The sequence below is a fragment of the Lepisma saccharinum genome, chromosome 13, assembly GCF_977018435.1.
Source record: "Lepisma saccharinum chromosome 13, izLepSacc3.1, whole genome shotgun sequence".
NCBI classification, from domain to species: domain Eukaryota; kingdom Metazoa; phylum Arthropoda; class Insecta; order Zygentoma; family Lepismatidae; genus Lepisma; species Lepisma saccharinum.
Genome location: NC_139241.1, coordinates 53,208,121 through 53,231,448, shown reverse-complemented (window position 1 = coordinate 53,231,448; position 23,328 = coordinate 53,208,121). Strand labels below are relative to the sequence as shown.

General features: G+C 38.6%; 1 protein-coding gene across 1 annotated transcript in view; it reads right to left on the bottom strand.

Moving 5' to 3' along the window:
* The window catches only part of LOC145996967 (nuclear receptor-interacting protein 3-like), a 40,869-nt gene extending 17,541 nt beyond the window's left edge, over positions 1-23,328 (bottom strand). The window contains exons 1-2 of the mRNA XM_083133557.1: positions 22,736-23,328; positions 7,169-7,300 (exon numbers count right to left, since the gene is read on the bottom strand). Coding sequence (XP_082989683.1) covers positions 7,169-7,300; positions 22,736-22,885 — 282 coding nt within the window. The 5' untranslated portion in view covers positions 22,886-23,328. The remainder of the gene's footprint in view (positions 1-7,168; positions 7,301-22,735) is intronic.

The window sequence follows — 23,328 nt, the reverse complement described above, 5'->3', positions numbered from 1 at the left end:
TTTGATGGCATCTTTTCCCATGTATGAGTATGGCTCACTAGCTACACCATCCTGTACAACTGTATAACAAAAACTGGAAGGTTCATGTTGCTGGTACGGTGTAATTGAAGATTCTTCTGGATCTGGGCTACAGAATGCAAGAGGTTTGAGGTTCGATTCGAAATCACAGACAATATATGCTGGGTGTTCCAACAAGGCTTCATACTTTTTGAATTTGCAATTTTCACTTGGATTGGGCATCACCATATGAACAGGTTTATGGTTGCCACAGTATTTCAGATGCTCAATTAACTTGTTTTTGGCAATTTCTGCATTACATTCAGGAACCCCCTTCACCATTTTTTGACCATCAAATACAGTTAAACATCTTCTGCACAATTTAAATATTCTATGAGTTTTGTCTAGTTGTTTTCTGACTAAAGCTTCAAGACTGTGTATCAGAGTGTAATGATATGTACCATCCTCTTCAATTAAGAGCAGATCAATCGGAATTGCAGCTTCATCATCAAGTGTACTGATTCTGAGAGGTTCTATCAAAGAATTGCCACGTCCAGTAGAACAAATAAAAACATTAATAGATAATTGTTTGCCATTGATGTGCCTGGCCCTTTTTTCAAATTTATCAATATTCTGAACTGACATTGGATATTCTAAACCCTTCATTGCATCGTCAAAAATATGTTCATGCTGTTTGTAATAACTTATTCTCTCAGGATGCCTTGAAACTAGAAACAAAGCAGCTAATATACACCACAGAAAACATTTCTGGTCGGTATTTTCTATATTAACCACGGCTCTTCTGTTTTTAATATTGGCAGGTAAAGGCAGATAAGTGGATCCTTGTAATGGAGTGAATTCAGAAATATTAACATATAACTTGTGTGAAGAACCGCATAGGCTCCATCCTGACTCTTTTGCCGCAAATTCAGAGTGTTTGATATTTAATTGATCTATCAGCCTGCTTATTATTTTGTCTGAATTTGAATTTGAATATACAGGTACAGTTTCTGTTATGTGGGGCTGTGTAAATTTTGTGCCATTTGGTTTCTTATATTGTACAAACAATTTGAGGGATAGCTTATAAGAGCCATTTTGTGCATTAAGAATTGCCTGCAGATCAGAATTTATACTGTTCAAGAAATTCTCAATGCCGCATCTTAGCTCTGATACAAACTGGTAATCCTTAAGTTGGGCATTAAAACTGCTACGGGTAGGTTCATGGCGTGGCTGTTTTGCTGCTCTGGCATTAACAGGTGCTTCGTGCCTTCTTTTCAGACCAGATGTAGATGGTTGTGCAGAGCAAGTATCTTTATGTTTATATGTGAAATATTCCATGTTGTATTTTCTATTGCATTTGGGGCAAATTTTTGTGGGAGTTTTGTATTTGTCTGGATTACAAATTTTTTGATGCTTGGCCCAATTGGGGCTGGATATATTCTTATTGCACTGATTACAATATTTTTGATTTGGCATTTTTGCTGTTGTTTATTATATACAATTTCCTGGGTTTCAATTCAAAACTTTATACTGAATAAAAATATCAGTTGGGGTTCAGCACTGTACTTTGTGTGTGTGTATGTATATATGTATGTATACACTTAATATTTTTGGATTTGGTATTTATATACAATTTCTTGGGGTTCAAATCAAAGCTGTATGCTGGATCAGTTGGGTTCAGCACTGTGCTTTGTATGTGTATGTATATATGATCTTATTTGGGTTATTCCGCCAATCCAGCAATGGTGAAGAATCTGCACTGTGCCCTGGCTTTTATAGTTTTACAGAGCCAATAGAAACACTGTGGGGGTGCATTCAGAAACATGAGCTATTCTCTAACATTTTTGCCGAAGTACTTTCTTCTGAATGAACCTCCCGTTTTTCTGCCGAGCGTACATGCAATCGAGACCGCAGCGCCTCCACGCTTAGGGGAGCGGAATTGTCTGGAACTAATTTGTAAAGGATCGCTGCTCCAAATATTGATCGACACGCCGGTGCTGGGCTCGAAATGAACTGATCGCTGTGCAGAAAGTATCGATCCCACCGCTTTGGGGCCGTCATGCGCACATATTGTTCAAGTATTGATTTTATACCCTCTCGGCGCATGATTTTATATATGAACAGATTACAAGAAAGAAACTGAATATAACAAATACAAAATATCCTAGTTTCTATTCAATCCTTTTATCTGAATTGAAGAAACCAACAATTCACATATCCCCATACCGCCATATGCTTGTCCTATTATTTTACTAATAGGCAATGTTCTTGAAGAGTCCTAATAGGCAATGTTTTCAAAGAGGCCTAATAGAACAAGATACGGCGGTATGAGAAAATATGTGAATTAAAGATATTTTAGTAATATACGACGTCTAAGAAAGGAATATTCAGCTCCAAAGTACTTTGTTTATTGCTTGCTACCATTTCCCTATTACTGGCAAAAGAAGTTAAAAATGTTGACATAATGAAAAAAATTGACTTGTTCCCAAGTATTCACCGAGTTCAGGCATTTGCACATAGATGGGTCTGTTGTCACGGAGCAATTCTAGAAGAATTACATTGTTTTAATATTAGATATGTAAATTGAACCTGGTGCCCAATTGAACTTAAACCAGAAATAAATATGTATGTGTGTATGTGTGTGTGTATGTATGTGTGGGTGTGTATGTGTGTGTGTGTATGTATGTGTGTGGCCAGTTTTAAGTGCGGTGTTCAAAATAAAAATATAGTGGCTGGTAGCTGTATCCAAGCCCTATTATAATTTTTGTTTCTGCATTCTGTCACTAATTTTGATCCTAAGCCAGTAATATTTTATGGGGTGACTCTGCATGGCCCCCAGAGCAACATACTGAAATTTTGAAAAAATCGATTGTTTTATTTTTGCTATTTTCACTAATTTTGATCCTAGGCCAGTAATATTTTATGGGGTGACTCAGCATAGCCCCCTGAACAACATACTCAAATTTTGAAAAAACCGATAATTTTTTGGATTTTGATTATCTCTGGAACCATGAATCCTAGAGACATGGGGTTTGTTGCTTTGGACTCAGCATGGCAAGATGCAACTTTTTGGTCTCTATAAATTTTTCAAAATATCTTGTTGTTCTCTAGATCTTGAATAACTTACCTATTTTTCAAGATAGAGGCATGGGAGTTGTTTATTTCAATTCTGGATGAGATTTAGAAGTTTTGTTAAAAAATCGATAAATTTTTTGGATTTGAGATTTTTCAAAAACTATCAGTACTGGAGACTTGAAATTTTGTAGGCATATTCTAGACATGATTCTCTACATTTTATGTCTCTATAATTTTCCTGATATATGCAATACTTAAGCTGTAAATGTCCAATTTTTATAAATAGAATTTTCTGAAAAATGCAATATTAACAAAATTGTTAATATTTTGAAATCTATACATGCTAGGGCACTATAACAGTTACTATACTTAAGATATCATACAATATCAAGAGGGGCATATTTTTAACAAATTTATGGACAACAATCTCACAGAAGTACCTTTTATAAGCGTAGCCTCATCAATCTGAGAGGGTCATACTTTCTGAGGAAATTCCCGAGGGCATTTTCACAAAAATCTTAGATTAGACAAGATTCCACACTTGAACAAAAAGCTCATATGCTCATGTTAAGCTTGTTTTAAGTATAGCAAATCTGCTTGAGGAGGGGTTCATACTTTCTCGGGTTTATAGTATCATAAATACAACTACTGGCACAGGGGTCAGATCCTTACTTCAATTTGTCCTCATCTTGACATTTGAGGGGGGGTTTGCCCCCTAAAACAGTTTTTTTAGCCGAAACAAAAAAAAAACACGCATTTCTTCCTTTGGGCCCCTCTATACACCTGCCAAGTTTCATGGAAATCGGAGGGCGACACTTAGATAACCTCCCTTGTTAGTCCCTTCATTTCGAGAAAATTCGTCTAATTTGACTGCACTGCACTGTAAGCTAAACTATTGCTTTGTGGTTCTAAGGACTTTATAATATTGCTTCTAACTCAGGTCATTAAATTTTGTAATAACATTTACACGTAATTTGGAAACACTTAGCAGGCTACATTATTTTAAGAAAACGCAAACTCGTAAATTTTTTGATTTGATTTGAATTTAAAATTTTGGGAGCGTCAGCACTTAGGCTATTTTGCTCTCGTCACTTTATATGGGGGCCAGCCCCTTAACCATTACAAATAACAACTCTAACGTTGCATAACTAAAAATCTTAAAATCTTCCGACTTCTGTTAAAAGCTGAGGCTGTAAACGGGCACTCATCACACACAAGGACAAAAAACAGGACAACACACACAAAATTATACTGGCCATAGTGCCAGTCGCCAGAGCCTCGTTAGTCTACAGACCAAGGTGCACTACGTGGAAGTGAGGTTGACTTTTGGGCGCCTACGTGGAAGGTACCCCTTACACCCCGCAAACTCGTAAATGAATTCGCAGTTATTAAAAATATAGGGTGATTCAGAAGTCCGGTTCCATAGGTAACTTCGTTATTAGTGCACATAGCGAAAAATGGAAAGAGGGGAAAGTTGTTGGAAATAGGTAAGTTTCAATCTAAAATGCTTGAAATTTCAACTTATCGTGCACCGTTTAGACCGTACACTGGTACGAGCCTCATTCGTAGCTGAAAAAGTTACATGCTTGGCCCTAAATACTGCATGGCATCGAAACACTATACAGTAGAGGTAAATTAAGAATTGAACCCCGTTAATTCACACACTGATCTTAAGTGTGTGACACTGTGTTTGTTCCATTTATTTCGTCAATTTCATCAACTTCTAATCGTAGCGATTGCCAAGTAGAAATGCGACTTGATAGGAAAAGAAATTGAAAATAGAACTTGTCTCAGAGAGAAGTTAATGGAGTTATTATACCTCCCGCCAGTCCCATACATGTATTATAATATTTGATGTCAGATGGGAAAGTTCATATATGGCAGGCGTAGAACGGGAAGAAGGGGGTGGGGGGGGGGCAATCCTTACACTACTCGTTGGTACGATACATAAGGTGACCGGATCAGCCGGGGCAGTCCCTCTTCTTGAGTCTCTGTCCCGAATTTTTTTAACGTAAAGCGGGACGCCAAAATGCATCGATTTCGTGACAGTGAATTTATGGCATCGTTCATCTAAATTTAGGAGAAAAATCAGGAAGCTTGTTATTTTAATTGTTAATAACGTAAGAGAAGTTCAGTTAATTGTTATTCGAACAGAATAACGAAGTGAAAGTAACGTTAAATCGAAAAATGGGGTGTAAAATACACACTATTATTTAAACGAAAGAATTTGTCGCTTCATAATTTTCAAAATTTCGAAAATTAGAGTTCTATGTGAAAGGCGCGTGAGTTTTCCCCAGAAACCTGGTATTTCCCACCAACTTGTAAAGGTTTTTCTTGAACGAGGTGTGAAAAACTTAATAACAAAATTAAATAACTATGCATTTCAGTACACTAACTGCTTGAAATGTACAATAATAATAGTAATAAAACGGTTGTGCTTGATATTCACTTATCTGGTGGATCGAGTACAAAATTCTCCCAAAGGATATAATAATAATAATAATATAAAAATAATTTTTATTAATTTATAATAGTTTTATTATAATAATCATAAGCATGATAATAATTATTATTGTCATTATTTGTACTATTCAAATTTTCTCAATGGCTTGACCCCTTCCCCCTACAAAAATGCCTGGCGAAGCCCATGTGCTACGGATGTACACCCAACGGCGAAAGAAACAGTAGACGAATTGTCCACCACCATATTCATTCGGTCTGTATTACACAATGTGATGATAATGAATTGAAATAGTGACGTGAATAAGCAGAGAACAATGCCTGCTTCCAACCAACATAGTTTCATTCCTTAAAACAACACAAGATGTAGAATAAAAAGGTAATGAAAATAGTGGTGGACAATTTGCCTACCATTACCTTTGCCGTTGACTGTACACAAGTATCCTTGTTGACCGCCGGTTCTCATTACCTTACTGGTCAAAATTTTGTTGACAACTTTATCTTGGAGATGTAACAAATTATATTAAGTAACTTTCGTTCTTGAAAAGCTGCGTGGAGCATATGTACATTCTAGCTTGCAGTTTTCCCGTTGTACCTACATTTTTTCAGTTCAAATTCTGCGAAAATAACTAAATACGCTGTGCGAATTGTTTTTTTTTCTTTCCTTGACTGGGCGGGGGGGGGGGGGTGCCTGCTCAGTGGCGTAATTGTGATTTTATTTCGGGAAGTGGGCTTTTCTTGCAATTTTTTTTTAGTAAAACATCGTTAATCCGGACTAATGGGGGAATAAGTTGACCGGTTTAACGAAAGTCCGGAATAACTGAAATAACCTAAAAGAACAGTAGAAAGTGCATTAAAACTCCTTTTGTAGAAACAAAATACGTTTATTATGGTGTATTTGAAATGCATAGGCCTAAATACACTATACAGTACAGTACAAAGACTGTGGGAAACAGAATTTCATCAGTGGTTGACTGCCTTTTCTTTGGGAAGTTATCTTGTTGACTTCTAGCCACATTTAGAACCTTGCATTATGCTTTTCTTTTGCCTTTTTCCTGTCCGGATTAAGCGAAGTCCGGCTTATCGAGGTCCGGATTAACGAGGTTTTACTGTATATGTATTGTATATTGTGACCTAGGTCATTAAATCTTATGATAACATTTAAACGTAATTTAGAAACACTTAGTACGCCCCCCTTCTCATTTACATTCTAAGAAAACCCTAACATAAACTCGCACACAAAAAGAGCTATTGAAATAGTAACAGCGAAAATTTAACCGAGCTTCTATTGCCAAGTTCAAACTTAATGTTCCTCTAAACTACCTACAAGTTTCTTGTGAACATCGTAACATGTTCTGCAACTGAACACCGAGTCGAAACAACATAACAGCTGTTTTCCGATGACAGAGTGCTGATATTGTACATGTGTTTTAGCTCTTAATACAAAACTTTAAACTTGTAGAATAACATTTCTATCGTCGAAGTAAAGTTGCAGCATTCAACTGTCACAGTTTATTTTATTGATTTGACTATCGAAAATTCGTAAACGCTCACTTTGGTCCAAGTTCACTCACGTAATTTACAGAGCTGAAAGGGTAGGACTACTACTTTATAAAACATCCAATAGATGGCTCACCTCGCAAGTGATGGCTAGTGGCGCCAGTCCACGGCCGATCTTCACACCTTCTTCGAAGAGTTGCATGGGGATCTTCCGCTCAACCAATCCAGACGCTGTTAACTCTGCTATGAAGCCCTTAGGTTCATACGCCTATAAAGATAAACACCCTTGAAAGCATGTTCATAATTCATTCTTAGTTTTGGACTTTTAACACTGTGTTAATTTTAAAATAGCAATGTTTCGGAGGCTGAATCTGTCTCCGTCTTCAGGGTAGTGTGTAATCTACTAAATCATATGGTGTCTATATAGAGTGTTCCAAAAGTAAGAATGAATGAATCACCACTGATCAGCTACAAAGAAAATGTCCATAATTGTTTGAAAATCAGCACATATCACGAGCAGAGCAAATGGCCTCTATTTCAATAACATAATATACTTGACAAAAAAGGTTATTTTATTTTAAACGAAACAAAACTCTTATAACGTATAAAAATAAAACTTATTTTCTTAGAACAGTTGTTGGTTATGTAGCCTATGCATTGATCAACAGAGTAGATGAGATTACACTTGTATTCATTTAATAATATTTTTTTAAAAAAAAAAAGTATTTGGAGACGTTTAGATATGAATTGTTCAACATGCTGATCATACATGGATGTCTTGAAGGGGGGAGGGGGCCACAACCCATCCCCCTGGAAAATGAAAGTCAACCAAAAAGTACATGTTTCGCACATATAATTTCATTTAAGTCACAGTAATATATGTTAATACTTGCGAGACGTTGCAAGAACATGATAACTTCAAACTGAAGCAATGTTGTTTGAAGGGACAAAATTATTATGGGGGAAAATGTGCCTCGTTTGCCCCCTCCTGAAAAAAATACCTTGCTTGACCTTCCCTGGAAAAAATCCTGCGGACAGCAATATATTTCGGTAAGGGGTCTGAACGAAGTGTCTCATTAGTGGTTTACAGGTTGGCCAACCTCCGTGAGGGAGTGGTTAGCACAGCGTCCTACGACGCCAGGAGTCCCGGGTTCGAAATCCGGCCTTGGCATGAGTGTTCTTGGTGCGTGTCCCTTCATCGCACTCATCCCCAACTTCGCGATTAGCCAAAAGCGGCTATAATAACAAAAATACGATTATACTAAAATACTATAGCATTTCTTTAAAATACAAATGCCTCGTAGAACAAGCAAAAACGGCTAGAATGTGTCCACTGTTTAAACTTCTCTACTCCGACCGCTGTTGTAGTCCAGCCTGATCGTGACCAGTGACGTGCGTTGACCCTGGCACTCGGGGGTAGCAACTGATCTTTAGAGCATCCCCCTCCTAGGGAAATGCATAGATTTCAATACAGGCAAATGAATTTAGCCATTATAATGGAATTATTGGAATGGATAATTTTGCACGAAACCTGAATTTTATTTATTTTCTATCCTCTTCTGCAAATACTTGAATCCTCTATTAAGTTTAACTTGAAAAATTCGAGAAAAACTCCACGTTTCTGATTGGCGTTCTGATGAGGAACTACAAAGTGAGTGAGAGATTTGTTTCAGTACAGTTGTAGAAAAACACAAATTGACATACAATTTCCTTTATTACTTTTTTTTTTAATAGAAGAAAATGGCAACAAAATCAGGATTTGAAAATATCCGATATCTGTTTCGGGTGAAACGGATACCCGGATAATACGGTTATTCATGTTAGCGGAATATTCAGATAACACTGGGGAACAAAAAAAAGATTTTATTTTGTGGCATAAAGTTTAATAACAGTTTCAGCACACAAAACAGCTGTGATTGCCAATTGTATGATTGGTTCAGTTGAATTGACTCCAGTTTAAAAAATAAACACACCATGGAAAATGTAGGAGGTACAACCTTAGTGACAATGAAGTTCGACCAGTCACAAATATAGGAGTGCGTTGTGAAAGAAGGAGAACACATGCATATGCTGAACATATTTTATTCAGCAGGCTACATGGAACAAAGGAAAACATAAATTTCCGCTGCAACGCAGCAATGTATGGTGTCCACACAAAATAAAACATTTTCGTCCATCTACACGTGACATTGAAATTCGACCACTGTTAGAGGGGATCCTGTTTACCATGGTGTGACGCCGCCCCGTCGGCGAATAACTGTGGCAATGCGTCGGGGCATGCTGCGGACGAGTCGTTCAAGGTATTCCACATCGATGCGGTGCCATTCCTCCTGCAGGCAGGCGATAAGAGCAGCCACTGTCGTGGGTCTCCTCTGTTGCACACGTCGCTTAAGAACACGCCACACATTCTCAATGGGCGAGAGGTCGGGACTCGATGGTGGCCATGGCAGAGTTCGCACGTGATGGCGAGTCAACCATTCTCTTGTGAGCCGCGCTGTATGAGGCCTGGCATTGTCGTGTTGAAAGATGAGACGACGCCTGTGGAACAGGTGCCTTCGCACTGTGGGAAGATGCCGCTCCAGTATGCGTGTATAGGCGTGTGCATTCACAATGCCCTCACAGACGTGTAGTGGGCCAACCCCAGATGCTGTCATGCATCCCCATACCATTACTGACGCAGGTTTCTGTACCCGACGTGCATAACATTTTGCTTCATTCTGTTCCTCCTTCCGACAAATGACTGTTTTCCGTATTTTCCCGTACACAACATTGAAAATGGATTCGTCCGTCAACAAAACCCTGTTTCACTGCCGAAATGTCCATTCCCGGTACATTCGTGCCCACCGTAGTCGATTGCCTTTGTTCAACATGGAAAGGAAGGGTTTACGTTTCGCCTTGTACACTCGGTAACCGCATCGCTGTAGGTAACGGCGAATGGTTCTGGTTGACACTTCAATGTGAAAGCGTTCTCGAGTCCACAGTCGTAATTCGGCCACAGAAACATGATTGTTGGTCTGGATATAGCGCCTAAATATCCGTAGGTCACGCACGCTCAGCAGGCGTTTTCGACCGGGGGCCTTACCTGGCTCTGTAGTACCCGTATTTTGGTGGTGTTTGATAATGCAGTGGACGGTTGACTTGGGTAAGTTCAGTTGGCGCCCTATTTCCCGTTCACTGAGTCCATCCCGTTGCAACTCCACCACTCTTCTCCTCACGGTGTTGTCAATAGGTTTGCCCCTGGCCATGGTGATGATTCACTGCGGTTCCTCGGTGCACAGCACGCGCTTATATACGGCGGACTCCATTTATCGTGTCCGTGACGTCATGCTTCCGTCGAATGCGCCACCATCTGGAATTTTCCTTATGGGTCTGGTGCCTGGTCGAAGTTCAATGTCACGCGTATAGTTCCCCGTTTTCGTTCTTTACGTGACCTTGGGTGCAACATGCTGGGATCACTATTCTTGCCTGCTCACACGCCTCCTCTTACACACATGCGTCACTTCTGAGGGTCACCCATTCCACCGCCTATGCCTCTGTGCATTTAATCACGTATTCCTTTCTGGTCGAACTTCATTGTCACCAAGGTTGTAAAATTACTCCACGCTTTCTCGGTAATATCAAAATTTGATAATGAGCTGAAAATCCCATTAAGAAACTTATTAATATATTTTTAAATTGTTGCTAGGCAACTTATGAAGCATTGCTAGGCAATATATCTCCTACGTTTGTGGGATAGTCGTGCTAGAGAAAAGCATTGGACGATAAAAGTTTGGCCCCCAAGGGAAAATATTACAGTGGGAAAAGCTAATATCATTCATGAACCGCTGATAGATAGGGACAAAATCACCCTTCCGCCACTGCATATTAAACTTGGGTTGATAAAACAGTTTGTCAAGGCCTTAGATACAAGTGGTGATTGTTTCAAATATATATGCCACACTTTTCCAGGACTAAGTACAGCAAAATTGAAGGCAGGAATCTTTGACAGACCACAAATTCGTACACTTATAAATGATGCCAATTTTACAACTTACATGTCTTATATCGAATCTGAGGCCTAGCTGAGCTTTGTGTCAGTCGTCAAAAAACTTTTGGAGAAATCACAGAGCAGAAAACTACCGCGATATAGTTGGAAATATGTTGAATTTTTTTTAGAAATTGGGAGGTAATATGAGTGTGAAGATACATTTTCTACATAGCTACATTGACAGATTCCCTGAGAACCTTGGTGATTTTAGTGAAGAACAGGGAGAAAGGTTCCATCAGGATATAAGGATAATGGAAGAAAGGTACCAGGGACGGTGGGATCGCCACATGATGGCCGACTACTGTTGGAGCTTACAGAGGGATTGTCCTAAAAAGCAATACAGCAGGAAATCGTATAGAAAACGTTTCACATAGTTTTTTTTACTTCATTGTGTACATATTTTCTTAATTATTATGATCATAGGCTTATATAAATTTATTTTTATAATAATTATTGTAATCACAAAAAGAAATATTAAATTGTTGTTGGAAGTTAATTTATATGTATGTCTTATGTTTCCGCCATTTTGATTTAGTTGCATTTATTTCATAAATTAGAGCCAATTCGGGAAATATATTATTATATCATTATTCAGCAGCATGAAATCGCCCTAAATTAGCTCTCAAACACTGTGCCGCAATTTCACTGTTCCCCAGTGTAATCTGTGTATTCAGATCGCTATTTACTCTTCAAGTTCAGGAAGTTATTCTCATAAGAATGGCGTCTGAAATTAAGGATGTAATTACCAAATAAAGGATGTTATTTTCTAAAGTGTATCTCATTTTTTTTCTGATACGGCGGAAAATTTTGTGCCTTCATAATGAACTTAATAAGGCAGAGATCTGTTTCAGGTAAAACAAAAAGTAGACATTTTAAAAAATATGAGGATAGCCCAGAAAACGGATAAACTATCCGGATAAGACACATATTCGGGTCTTCAGATATTCCACATCCGGATATATAAGATAACCGGACAATCCGGGCATTTCGGACAAGCCGACTATCTGAACATTTCGGATAGTCCGACTATCTGGACGTTTCGGATAGTCCGACTATCTGGACGTTTCGGATAGTCCGACTATCTGGACGTATCGGATAGTCCGACTACGTGGACGTTTCGGATAGTCCGACTACGTGGACGTTTCGGATAGTCCGACTACGTGGACGTTTCAGATAGTCCGACTATCTGGACGTTTCGGATAATCCACATAGAAGAATATCCGATCTCAAGGTATTTGAAATACCAATATCCGAAATTATCCGACATCCGGTTAAAATTTTATCCGGATTTGCCCATCTATAAATAAAACATGCATACCATGACCGGGACTCGAACCCAGGATCTTGGACGACGTGGTCGCCAGTCGAGCAATCAACACGGTCTGCCATCGAGAAGTCTTTGATGCCAGTTGACAAGATCGTAAAGAAAATAGTTTAAAGGTTTCCAAACCTTCCTTGGTTCTGTCTTTTATAAATGATCGGAACTCATGGTCTGCCCTTGCAAATGAGAAGGCGTGTATGTGTTGCAGAATCCAGCGTTATACACTTACCAAACTGTCAACGAATCGATAAGAAGACATTTGTTTTCTGCCTTTTGCGTGTTATTTGAAAGCTAAACAAATGACCATGGACGCGTTCCCTGAAATTGTTATTTGTCTTGGGGATCGATTTTGTAATGTTGGTTCTGGAAATTTTTGCATTTCCAGTCATTTCTATTGCAGGTAACCCTTTAGTGCAGAATTGACGTTAAGCCATCTTTCTTTAGAGTTGAAGTCACACCCAAGAATTGACTCAAACTAAGGACTTCGCACTAGGCTATACCTCAAAGTAATAATCTATATTTTTAAGAATATATTTCCGTATGGTAAAGCGAGCACTGAAGCCCAAGATATCCTAATATTAAATATATAAGATATTGGGATACTTTCAGCATTTTCGGTTACGCAATCCAAGAGAGGTAACAACATTTTACATTTTTACTGATTTATTTCGAAAAAAATATTTACATTTCACTAACAAATAGATTTATTTTTCGGTGATATTGAGCTAAATTTCAACATTCGACGATACGTTTCTCATTTGTCGAATAAGTTGTCTCACACCTATTATACTACACAAGGTGCGAAATCCTGGGGGGACAGGGGGAATTTCCCCCACCAACAATCTTGACCTCAAAAATCTCTCCGAACAATTTTTGTTTTCCTGGGGGGAGAGTTTTTGTTGTAACAACAAAATATAAGCAATTAGTCTTGACTTCAAATATACTTTACTAAGGATAATATTGCAAAGCATACAAAATGTAGCGTGATTGTGAGTGTTGAATGCTTTCTCTCTCTCTCTCTCTCTCTCTCTCTCTCTCTTTCTTTCTCTCTCTTTCTATCTCTATCTCTCTCTTTCTTTCTCTCTCTCTCTCTTTCTCTCTCTCTCTTTCTCTCTCTCCCTCTCTCTCTCTCTTTCTCTCTTTCTTTCTCTCGTTCTTTCTCTTTCTCTCTCTCCCTCTCTCTCTCTCTCTCTCTCTTTCTTTCTCTCGTTCTTTCTCTCTCGTTCTTTCTCTCTTTCTCTCCCTCTCTCTCTCTCTCTCTCTTTCTCTTTCTTTCTCTCGTTCTTTCTCTCGTTCTCTCTCTCTCTCTCTCTCTCTCTCGACTATTAACAGATCTACACCAATAACAAGAAAAGTAAAATGATAATAGAAGACAAATACAGCTACGAAATCTAATTGATTTATATTAATAGAAAGTAAAAGCTAAACCAAAACTGACACATCATAAAACTATTTCATAATTTGTCGACATCTTTAACCAGTTATTAAAGGAATTAGTTTGCTACTTTATAAATATATTGTATACATAAAAGTAACAATTTAATTCATTCATATGTATTTAATAATTTAATGTATTTTTAAAAATTTAGTAATTTACTTTTATATTTAATAGCATTATAAATATGTACATCACATTTCGCACTCTGATACTATAGTGCTTTTCATGGACGAGTCGTCCGCAGAGCGGCGAACAGCTCGCCGGACAGGAGGGAGGGAGCGCGTCGCCGGCATTTAGATCCAGAATTGTACGCTGACCTTGGAACTGGACGCGTCAGTGCTTCAGTATCCAGATAGCTAACGTCCAGTTTGCACGTTTTTGTGAAGTGTTACGGTGTTAACAAGTATTTTCGATAATTTTGTTTTACTTTATATTTCTGGTGCTTTTCTGCAGTCTATATAATGCTACGCTATCCGTAAAATTTAAAACAACGAATTTTTATGTACGTCATTACGAATTCTTGTAGGGAAGGAAGTTATAAGGCGTTTCGCAGTAGAATTCCACACAGAAACAGTGTTCGAAAACTTGTGAACAAATTTAGGAAAACAGGGTGTGTTATTGATAAAAAGCAAATGGTGAAACGACGTGTGTTTACTGAGGAGAAAGTAGACGACTTTAGGGCACGATTGGAACATAATCATAAAAAAACACCCCCGGCGCCTTGCACAAGAAACAGACATTTCCAATGACGTCTGCGTGTCGAACTACCAAGCTTTTAAACCTGATGCCATACATTAGAAGAATTGAAAGAAAATAGGAGAGAAATTGAAGCAATTTCGGAAGAAAAACTAATACAGTAGAGCGTCAATTATCCGAACGTCGGTCAACCGAACGACCGCTTAACCGAACTGTGTACTCGCTCACTTTCAGATATCTGTAATGAAAAAAGTACGTGACTTAGCTGCTCGTAAGCGTGTAGGCTTGCTTAGACAGACCAAAATAAAGGATTTTTTTAAACGTTAATTTTGTGTACTGTGTGTATTGTTCATGCAAAATGCGTATGTAATATGTACATATTTTTGTTTAATAAACTGTACCACATACTATATATTCCTACTAAAGTTGCCTTTGTACGTTACTTTGTAATACATACTTAAAGAGATGCCTGTTTTTATGAATAAATTTACTGTACAGTACTTCTTTTTGGCAAATAAACATGTACAGTTCGATTATCCGAACAAACCAGTTTTCCGAACACCCATGTCCCCCAATTACTTCGGATAATCGACGCTCTACTGTACGTGTTAGTGAAAATTTGCTACAAAAATATCGTAAATGTGTGGATGCAGGAGGAGAACATTTCCAACGCCTCTTGTAACAACGTACGTGTTTGTTCTAATTGTAACTGTTCATCTAATTGTACGAGCATATTTCATTACATTTCCATTTACGCCGATATTGCATCAAGTTTGCAGGCAGGCGAGCTATCGCTGCTCGGCGGCTAGCCGCCTCTCCACTGTACAGTGGGATCCATGAGTATTACCGTGCAAATTATCCATTACTATTTTTCTGTCAACAGCTTGTTTTGAGTTCTCTCTTAATTCTTGAAGCTCTTATTGGGTCAAATAAAGTGCACGAACATGGTGACGGATAATTTTTACGCTAATACTTATGGATGCCACTCTAAAACCTTTTTTTGGGGGGAGGGGGGCAACTTCCCTAAAGGAAAAGACGTCAGGTAAATTAACACGTTTAAAACTGATTAATGTAAAAACTCGGTCCTTTCCCATATCCAAATATTTTCGTGATTATCGTCAACATTAACGAACATGCAACCTAATTAAATATGTATATGCAGGTGTACAGTCACGAACACTTCTGGGTTGTAGCGATTCCATTGAAAGTTAAAAGGATTGTTACAACAGACTGTACTTGCATAAAGTTACGTTGTCAACTAACTAATCACGATACTGCAGAAGGTCGTGTAGAGGGAAATCATTGAAAATTCTCTCTTTCTCTTCCAAATTACTGGTTAATGCACATGCGAACCCACGTTTTACGATGGTCATTCAGCCTAAAAGATTCTCGTGATAACGAGGTTATATCGATTGTGTCCACTGAATGAAGGTGTATATGAAGCGTTCCTTTATCGAGAATCGATATTTGCTCAGTTTTTTCTCGTTGTGGTCCACTTGTTAAGCATAACGGAAAGAAATTAAACTTCAAAATGTCAAAATTGAGTTACAATCCGCTGCAACAAAATATATGTTCCCAATGTGGCAAAAAGTTTTTTTGTTTACTAAAAATATTGGAAAGTAAGTATTGTTCATGCGGGATGTATTTTACACAGAAACTTTGAAATATTTCTTTCATAAGACTGATTGGTTCGTGTTATTAGCGCTACGCTCTGTTGTACGGATAATTGTATGCGCCTCGTTTTACGCAATGCGAGATAAAAAATTGAATCAAATGCAATATAATTTCATCTCTTAGAAACGTGAGATATAAAATAAAAGTTAATGAAAAGTATCACGGGACTGAACATACATCCAAAAAATTGGCAAGGTGAGAATCACTGTTACATTTAATTTGCCGATCCGATAAGAACTAAAGTGAAATTTGTAGAGGTGAATTCGTCGGGCTGAAAGTAACACGATTACATGACGTCACGGGGAGAATTGTTATTTTCTGAAGAGTAATATTATAATTTTGATACTTTTATGCTATTTCCTAACTGACGTTGAATTACTACCTATAGTTGTAAAGCCTTAATGCGTGAGTAAAAGGCACTTCAGGACGTTCGTTTTGAGCAAATTTACTCGACGTTAAACGAAAGCTTCCGAACTGTGGCCACAGGAACATAGTTGCCAGACTCTCGATCTTTCCGAAATAATCTCGGTGTAGAAAATCTCGCGATCGTCGTGACCTCTACCCAAACATGCCAAACAAGAAAGTTCAGCAAAACCTCTCCAAGTTCAATCGATCGCTCTTAACACCAACCCACCCAGTTGAGCATCGGGCATTTCGTGCCATGAATATTTCAGGAGTCTGTTTTCTTATCGATGCTTATGGTGTATTTGTCCTTGAGAATTCCCAGAAGGAAGAGGGGTGAGGAGGGTAGATGAGGAGATAAAATATAATATAATCAACAATGAGGTTCGAACACGGAACATTGCATGTTGATTGCTTGAAACCTTCTGAAATCTACAATAGTTAAATATTGAATCTCGTGACATTTCAAGTACAGAGTTTCTTGTCCACAAGTGAGGATATGATATAGGCAAGGCATTTCTGATGCTCTGAACTAAGAGTAAAATGCTGCAAGTAGTTCGAATGCATTGATGCAATTAATTATTGTTATTCATTTGTTCATATAGCACAAGATTACACAAGTATAACATGGTTCTGGGGTCACTAAAATTTACTCTGTTCTATGCAATTGCACTTAGACAAGCAATTGTACCATGGGCGTATATGTAGTTCACGTAAGGGGGGGGGGTTCAACTTTGGTATGAAAATCCGGACACTGCTGACCGGAAGCTTGTCCATTATCATATTCTTTACACTTCTTAAAAGAAAAACGGAAATCCACTTCCAAGAATATCAATAATCTTGCAATTCCTTCTCTGTGCCATAATGAACTAAGCTGCTATCTCACAATGTCGAAACTTTATTTGAAAACTGCCGACTGAACAATGCGGGCACCCAAGCACTGGCTGTTTACAGTAAACAGCTTACTATACAATTAAAAAGATTTGCAACTAAAATTCAGTGCTACTAGCAGACGACGGCGCTATCGTGAAGTCAAATCTCTTTGCAGCATCTTCTTGTAACTCGATAACTCTTGTATTATCGAGAGGGAGCGGTTCAATGTACAGTTAGATTGTTTAGTAAAATAAGCATTCTTATTCTTTCCCACCCGATTCCAGGACATTTGTTCATCCCGAAGAAACTATTCTGGACACCAGGACAAATTATATCATTCCGGTATTGTCACGGAAAATCCGGGACGTATAGCATGCCTAGGTATGTTCAGGCAATCAAAATCCAATCTATCAACCAGGCCATCCAACACTTTGACACACTGTTCCAATAAATGAGGGATAGCCATTTCACATTTTTGGAATAAGTTGTTGGAATTTTGCAATGTGTTGACTGTGTTCAGAGAAACGGGAGTTCAATTCTACCACAAAATGGTCCAAAAATGGACAACGAAGGTTTACCTTGTAATATTCTTTTGTGCTCTCAGCTGGTGCATTATTCCCTCAGATTTGACGGCTGGGTGTTCTAGGTCTCATTTCTTCATCATAGTCTCTAAGCGAGACACTGGCGTCTGGACTAACGGCCATTATCATTTTGGTGGGGCTCGAGTTGTGTCGTCCGCATATATTTTTTTTGTTCCTTCATCCATTTCATCTCATCACCATTCAACCTAATATTCGCGATTAGCCAAAGTGACAGAAGAGCGAAGTAAAATAAAATAATAGAAAATAGAGTTTGCGTGGTTATATTTACGCATGCCACTGTGTAACACCTAATCGCGGTTACGTTTGTGAGTGTGTGCGTATGTGTAATGCAACATCCATGAAATATGAATAATAACTTGCATTCTGCGTGGATCTTTGGATTTCACAACCTGTGAAGCACGCTAATATGGTTAAAACCTCATTGGGTAACGTCCGTTGTTCGTCCTTCCTGGTTGCGTCACACCTATGGTAGACTCCGCAACGTTCAAGTAATCCATAAAGGCGTTGCATAATCGCTGTAAAACCCCTTTGCCACTTCTTGTGTGTCACTATGTAGTCGATTTTTTCTCTTTTCGAACTTTTTACTAGGATGGGCAGATCCGATTCTGTGAATATTCGGATATCGCATTCGGAATTCTGGGTTCATATATCAGATCCGGCAGCCTCAGTGATCTGGTCGGTAGGGCCTCTGACAACCACGCGGGAGACCCGGGTTCGATTCCCGGGATGAATGATCTATATCCGGAATTTTACCGGCCTTGTTGCAAAATAAAGCGGCTCTGGGGCTCAAGCAGCCTCAACTAAATGGGCATCTGGGGGTGAGGGGGGTAAAGGTATCTGGAGCATGGTGCTGATCATATATGGTGGAGATCGATAGAATGTTTGGGGCTCTTCCTCCACATCAGCCTATATTTGCATGATGCAAAGTGCATGAGGAACTTTACCTTTTACCTTACATCGATTCCTCGATAATGGATTCAAATATGGGATCCCGAATTCTAGAATTTTCTTTGCCACTATCTTTCATCGCAATTTCGATAAAGTTTCATCTTCATTTGTTTTGTTAAAACTTTTTTCATGTAATGTATGTGTGATGTGTAATGAATATAAAAATGTTTGTTAAGTGTGCATAATATTTGAATCTACATTCAATTGTTTGTAAAGTTGTTTATTACGAGATTATGTTTTCAGCCATCTTGGAAATGGTCTTGTAAGTTGAGTATTAAATCGTTGTTATTTTGTATCCTCGTGTTAATCTTTATATTATGAAGTACCTACGTGTGTGAATCAATTAACCTTTGCGTACATACACGACAATGTTACTCTTTACTTTTGTCATCGTTTACAAAATGGTCACAAATTTGTTACGGTATAGATACTGTATTGACTGTGGTACGAAACAAACCGTTTGAAGAGGCACTTTTACTCGAGTACCCCAGCAACAAGGGAGGTGCGTCATCAACTATTATTTTCTGTCAGATTACAAAATAATTTACAACTTTTGTTTACTGTGTTCTGTATGTATGTATCAAATGTGGTGAAATTTACGACATTCACTAAATAATAACATACTGGCTACTACACTTTCATTATTTTGCAACATAGTATTCACACAAATGTGTTTAGCATGAAATTGTAAAACATAAACCAGTCAATGAAATTTAATATCATTTTGCAATTTAACACTTAAAAATCTATAAGGAAAGGCTACTTTTTGGAACAAAACTTCAATTATATGTGAGTTACATGTGACGTCATGATGCGCACAACCACCATGTTTGCGGCCATTTTTATTTGTCGCTTGCAAGGAAATATCCACTACGTACGGTTCGTTACATCTGCACCAACTGCACGTTTGTTTTCAATTCACGAATGTCTGTGTATGTATCTCCCTTCAGCCCGCTTGAATTCCGTATGCTTATAAGAACTGGCCTCAATCATGGCTGCTCGAAGCCACAATGCAACAGTTTGTGACGTAGGTAAAACACGCCTATTTCGCGGCGTAGTTTTGCAACCTTTTAGGCCAGGTCAACTCATGCATGGTTACGCCAATGCTTTCACTTAAGCATACTTTCTCATTTGACACAAGGCCAATATTTTTTTTCAAGGAGTAACTTCACGAAGTACTGATCATTGACTTTTTGAACTTGGCTCGCTGGTTGACCGATAGGAGATTCGTGACCCAGGCCTTAAGACTCGCACGCAAGATTCCACTCTAGACATTTTAAAATTCATTGCCAACTCCCATAACCCTCTGCATGTTGGTCAGCCAGTTCGCGTGTAAAAGATAACACAGGTGGATCATAGGAGAAGGTTTGGATATACGCACTTTAGGCGGAAGCATTTTGCTAGGGCTGCGTTCGATATGCTACAGTGTACAGTGAATAATGTTATACAATTTCCTAGCCATAGTCATAGGCATCTCTCGCGGATATAGTGGTAAAGTTCAAGTCCAGATTCGAACGCCACTTTACTTCAAAGAAAGTTCCGAGAGAACACTTACCCTCTGTCAACCATATATGTCAAGTCCACGTGGAGTAAATGAGATGTTGCCAATAGAGATTTCATGACGTAAGGTTGCTATTATCTTTGATAGGTTGTGTTATATATATATATATATATATATATATATATATATATATATATATATATATATATATACTTGTACAATGTGGGGACCATTGGAGTGTAACCTCGCCCAGTGGCTCGAAACTAGATACACCTCTGGTCGACTTCCTCTCGAGCTATGTTAACGATACCGAACTAGCGTTCGAATCAGGACTTATACCATAACGTAACCTTACAGTAAAGGGACCCCGAGATGGAATTGTGTAGGTGAATATTTCATAGCTGCGTTCTACGGTGCGATGTACTGAAAAATATTTCGTAATTACCGTTTTAAAAGTTTAAAGACAACAAAAATATTAATCAGAGGCCATTTAAAGGGAGTTTGCATTATCATTTTGGATTTTCCAGAATTCTCTACTACTTTCATTTCAAAATTTTGATCTGAAAATTTCGGTAGGGGCTGTAGCCTCTCAGCTCTCCCACTCAGTACGCCAGTGAACCAGATTACCCTTCTAATGCATAAAGTGAACTTAAAAATTGAACGAAAGGCCAATGAGAAGTGAGTTCGGCGAAGCTTAGATGGGGTAATCGGGACTGGACCTACAGTTAAATGTTGGTTGATTTGGTTTATTTTATGTCGCTTTTCTGACACTTTTGGCCAATTCCAACGGTGTGGATGAACGAGAAGTGAAATTAATAAACACTGCACACGCCAAGATCCACAACTAACTGTGCGTGGTTTGGAAGAGAGGCATTGTGTAGTTGGTCTCTCCTTCGAAAGCGACACCGTTGTTGCAACGTGTGCGTTAATGCATTCACATGAGTTGAAATATATAAAATGTTTCATAGATATTACAAAGTTCATTCGCTATGTTCATTCTCCTTGTGCCAACATCCATGGCAGAATGGTTAGCACATGGCGCTATGACACCAGGGGTCTCGGATTCGAATCCCGATGTGAGGACAGGTGTTCTTTGTGAGTATCCCTTCATCGCTTTCATCATATCATCACTTCACTTATACTCATCTTTGCGATTAGCCCAAAGTGGCAGAAAAGCGAAGTAAAATGAACCAAATCAATCGATCATTCACCTTGTTTTATGCAACGTAAAGTTCAATAATTAAAAACACTATTGAAGCATGCTGAATATCTGCAGTAGCATAAGTACTGTACAATTCCATTCCTTAAAAACGTGTAGACTCGAAATGGAAAATTTAGTGAAAATAATAATTGACAATTTAGGTAAAGGAAAAGACACACTTTGTACACTGCAACTCACCGTGAAGGCATTGAAGGGAATGTGGAGATTGAGCGCCACACATTCACAATCTCAGTCATTTGTGGAGGTGATGCTATCAGCACTACGCTCCGATAATACTAGGTTGTACTCCCAGGGTTACAACCTGAACATATATGAGACTGGGCGAACCCCAGAGCTGTTCCTTGCACGGACATTGCTGCGAAATCGAACCCTGGTCTCCAGCGTAACAGTTAGACGCCCTGCCGACTGGACTTTGACGGACAATACTTATGCATCCAACTGTACAATCACCGGCAATAAAAATGGGACACCTAGATCCTGAAATACTCGGTTCCCTACAAGGCGTTGTGTGTTGCCTAACCTTACCGTGATGGTGGAAGTTGCCATTGAAAGTTTCGCATTAAAATCTACTTATCGCCGTAGAGTTAGGTAACACACATAACACCTTGGAGGGAAGCAAATATTTCAGGGTCAAGGTGTCTCATTTTTATTGCCACTGTCTATATACTACTGATGTGGTATGTTTCAATATCATTGCAAGTAACTTCGGAAAGTAACGGACTACTATTAATCGTGTAAGTAACTGTGTATCAGTTACTCAGAAAACTTGAAACTTCAACATTTATTATATATATAAATAAATATATCAATATTTACGGTAGCGTGCCCAAGAGGGATCAGTGGTGTTATATAACAATCTCATTTGGCCCAGGTTCAGCGTTAGAAAAGGAACACGAAAGCTTGATACAGGAGAAAGATGGCAAAATAAAGTACTCCTAGAAAAATAAGTCATATCCCCAGTTTAGAACTTACAGGGCACGCTACTAGTGATTCTCTAACCTTAACCAGCGGTGCAGGAGACAAAGTCCGTCTCTTGGCATCGTCCAACGTGAAACCAAAGTCGTGATTCATCTGTGGGGCCCCGCTTCTGGTCCTTTGGGCCTGCCTCTTCAGAGCTACAGAGAAGATATCATCTCGGTCCATAGCCATACCACTTATTCTCCATGGAAATCAAGAGTATCGCGTACAACACTTTCCTATCAATGTAACTCGTAATTTTTTATACTCACAAACGTTACACACTTAATTAGCACATTTTTTCGCACCACAAACACACTTTGTTTATTGTAAATTCCTTCGTTGGTAAAAAAAATTTGTACGCATTCGCCTTATTAATATTCCTCTTCTCGTGTAGAAACTAGTTTGAGTGGTGAATTTTTCTAACTTATTTTTCACTAAACGACTCTGAGAAACTGGTATAAATCCAACACTACTTTGTCTATTAACAACCTAAACTTTTATAGCACTTTAAAATTTATAGCATAAAGCTTTTGTCACAAGTTCTTTTAGAAATTAGTTGTTCCTTTAGTAGGGTTTCACACTTTTTGAGGTCATAACTTCGTCCACCGTTCGTCGCGACCTCTCCCGACGGC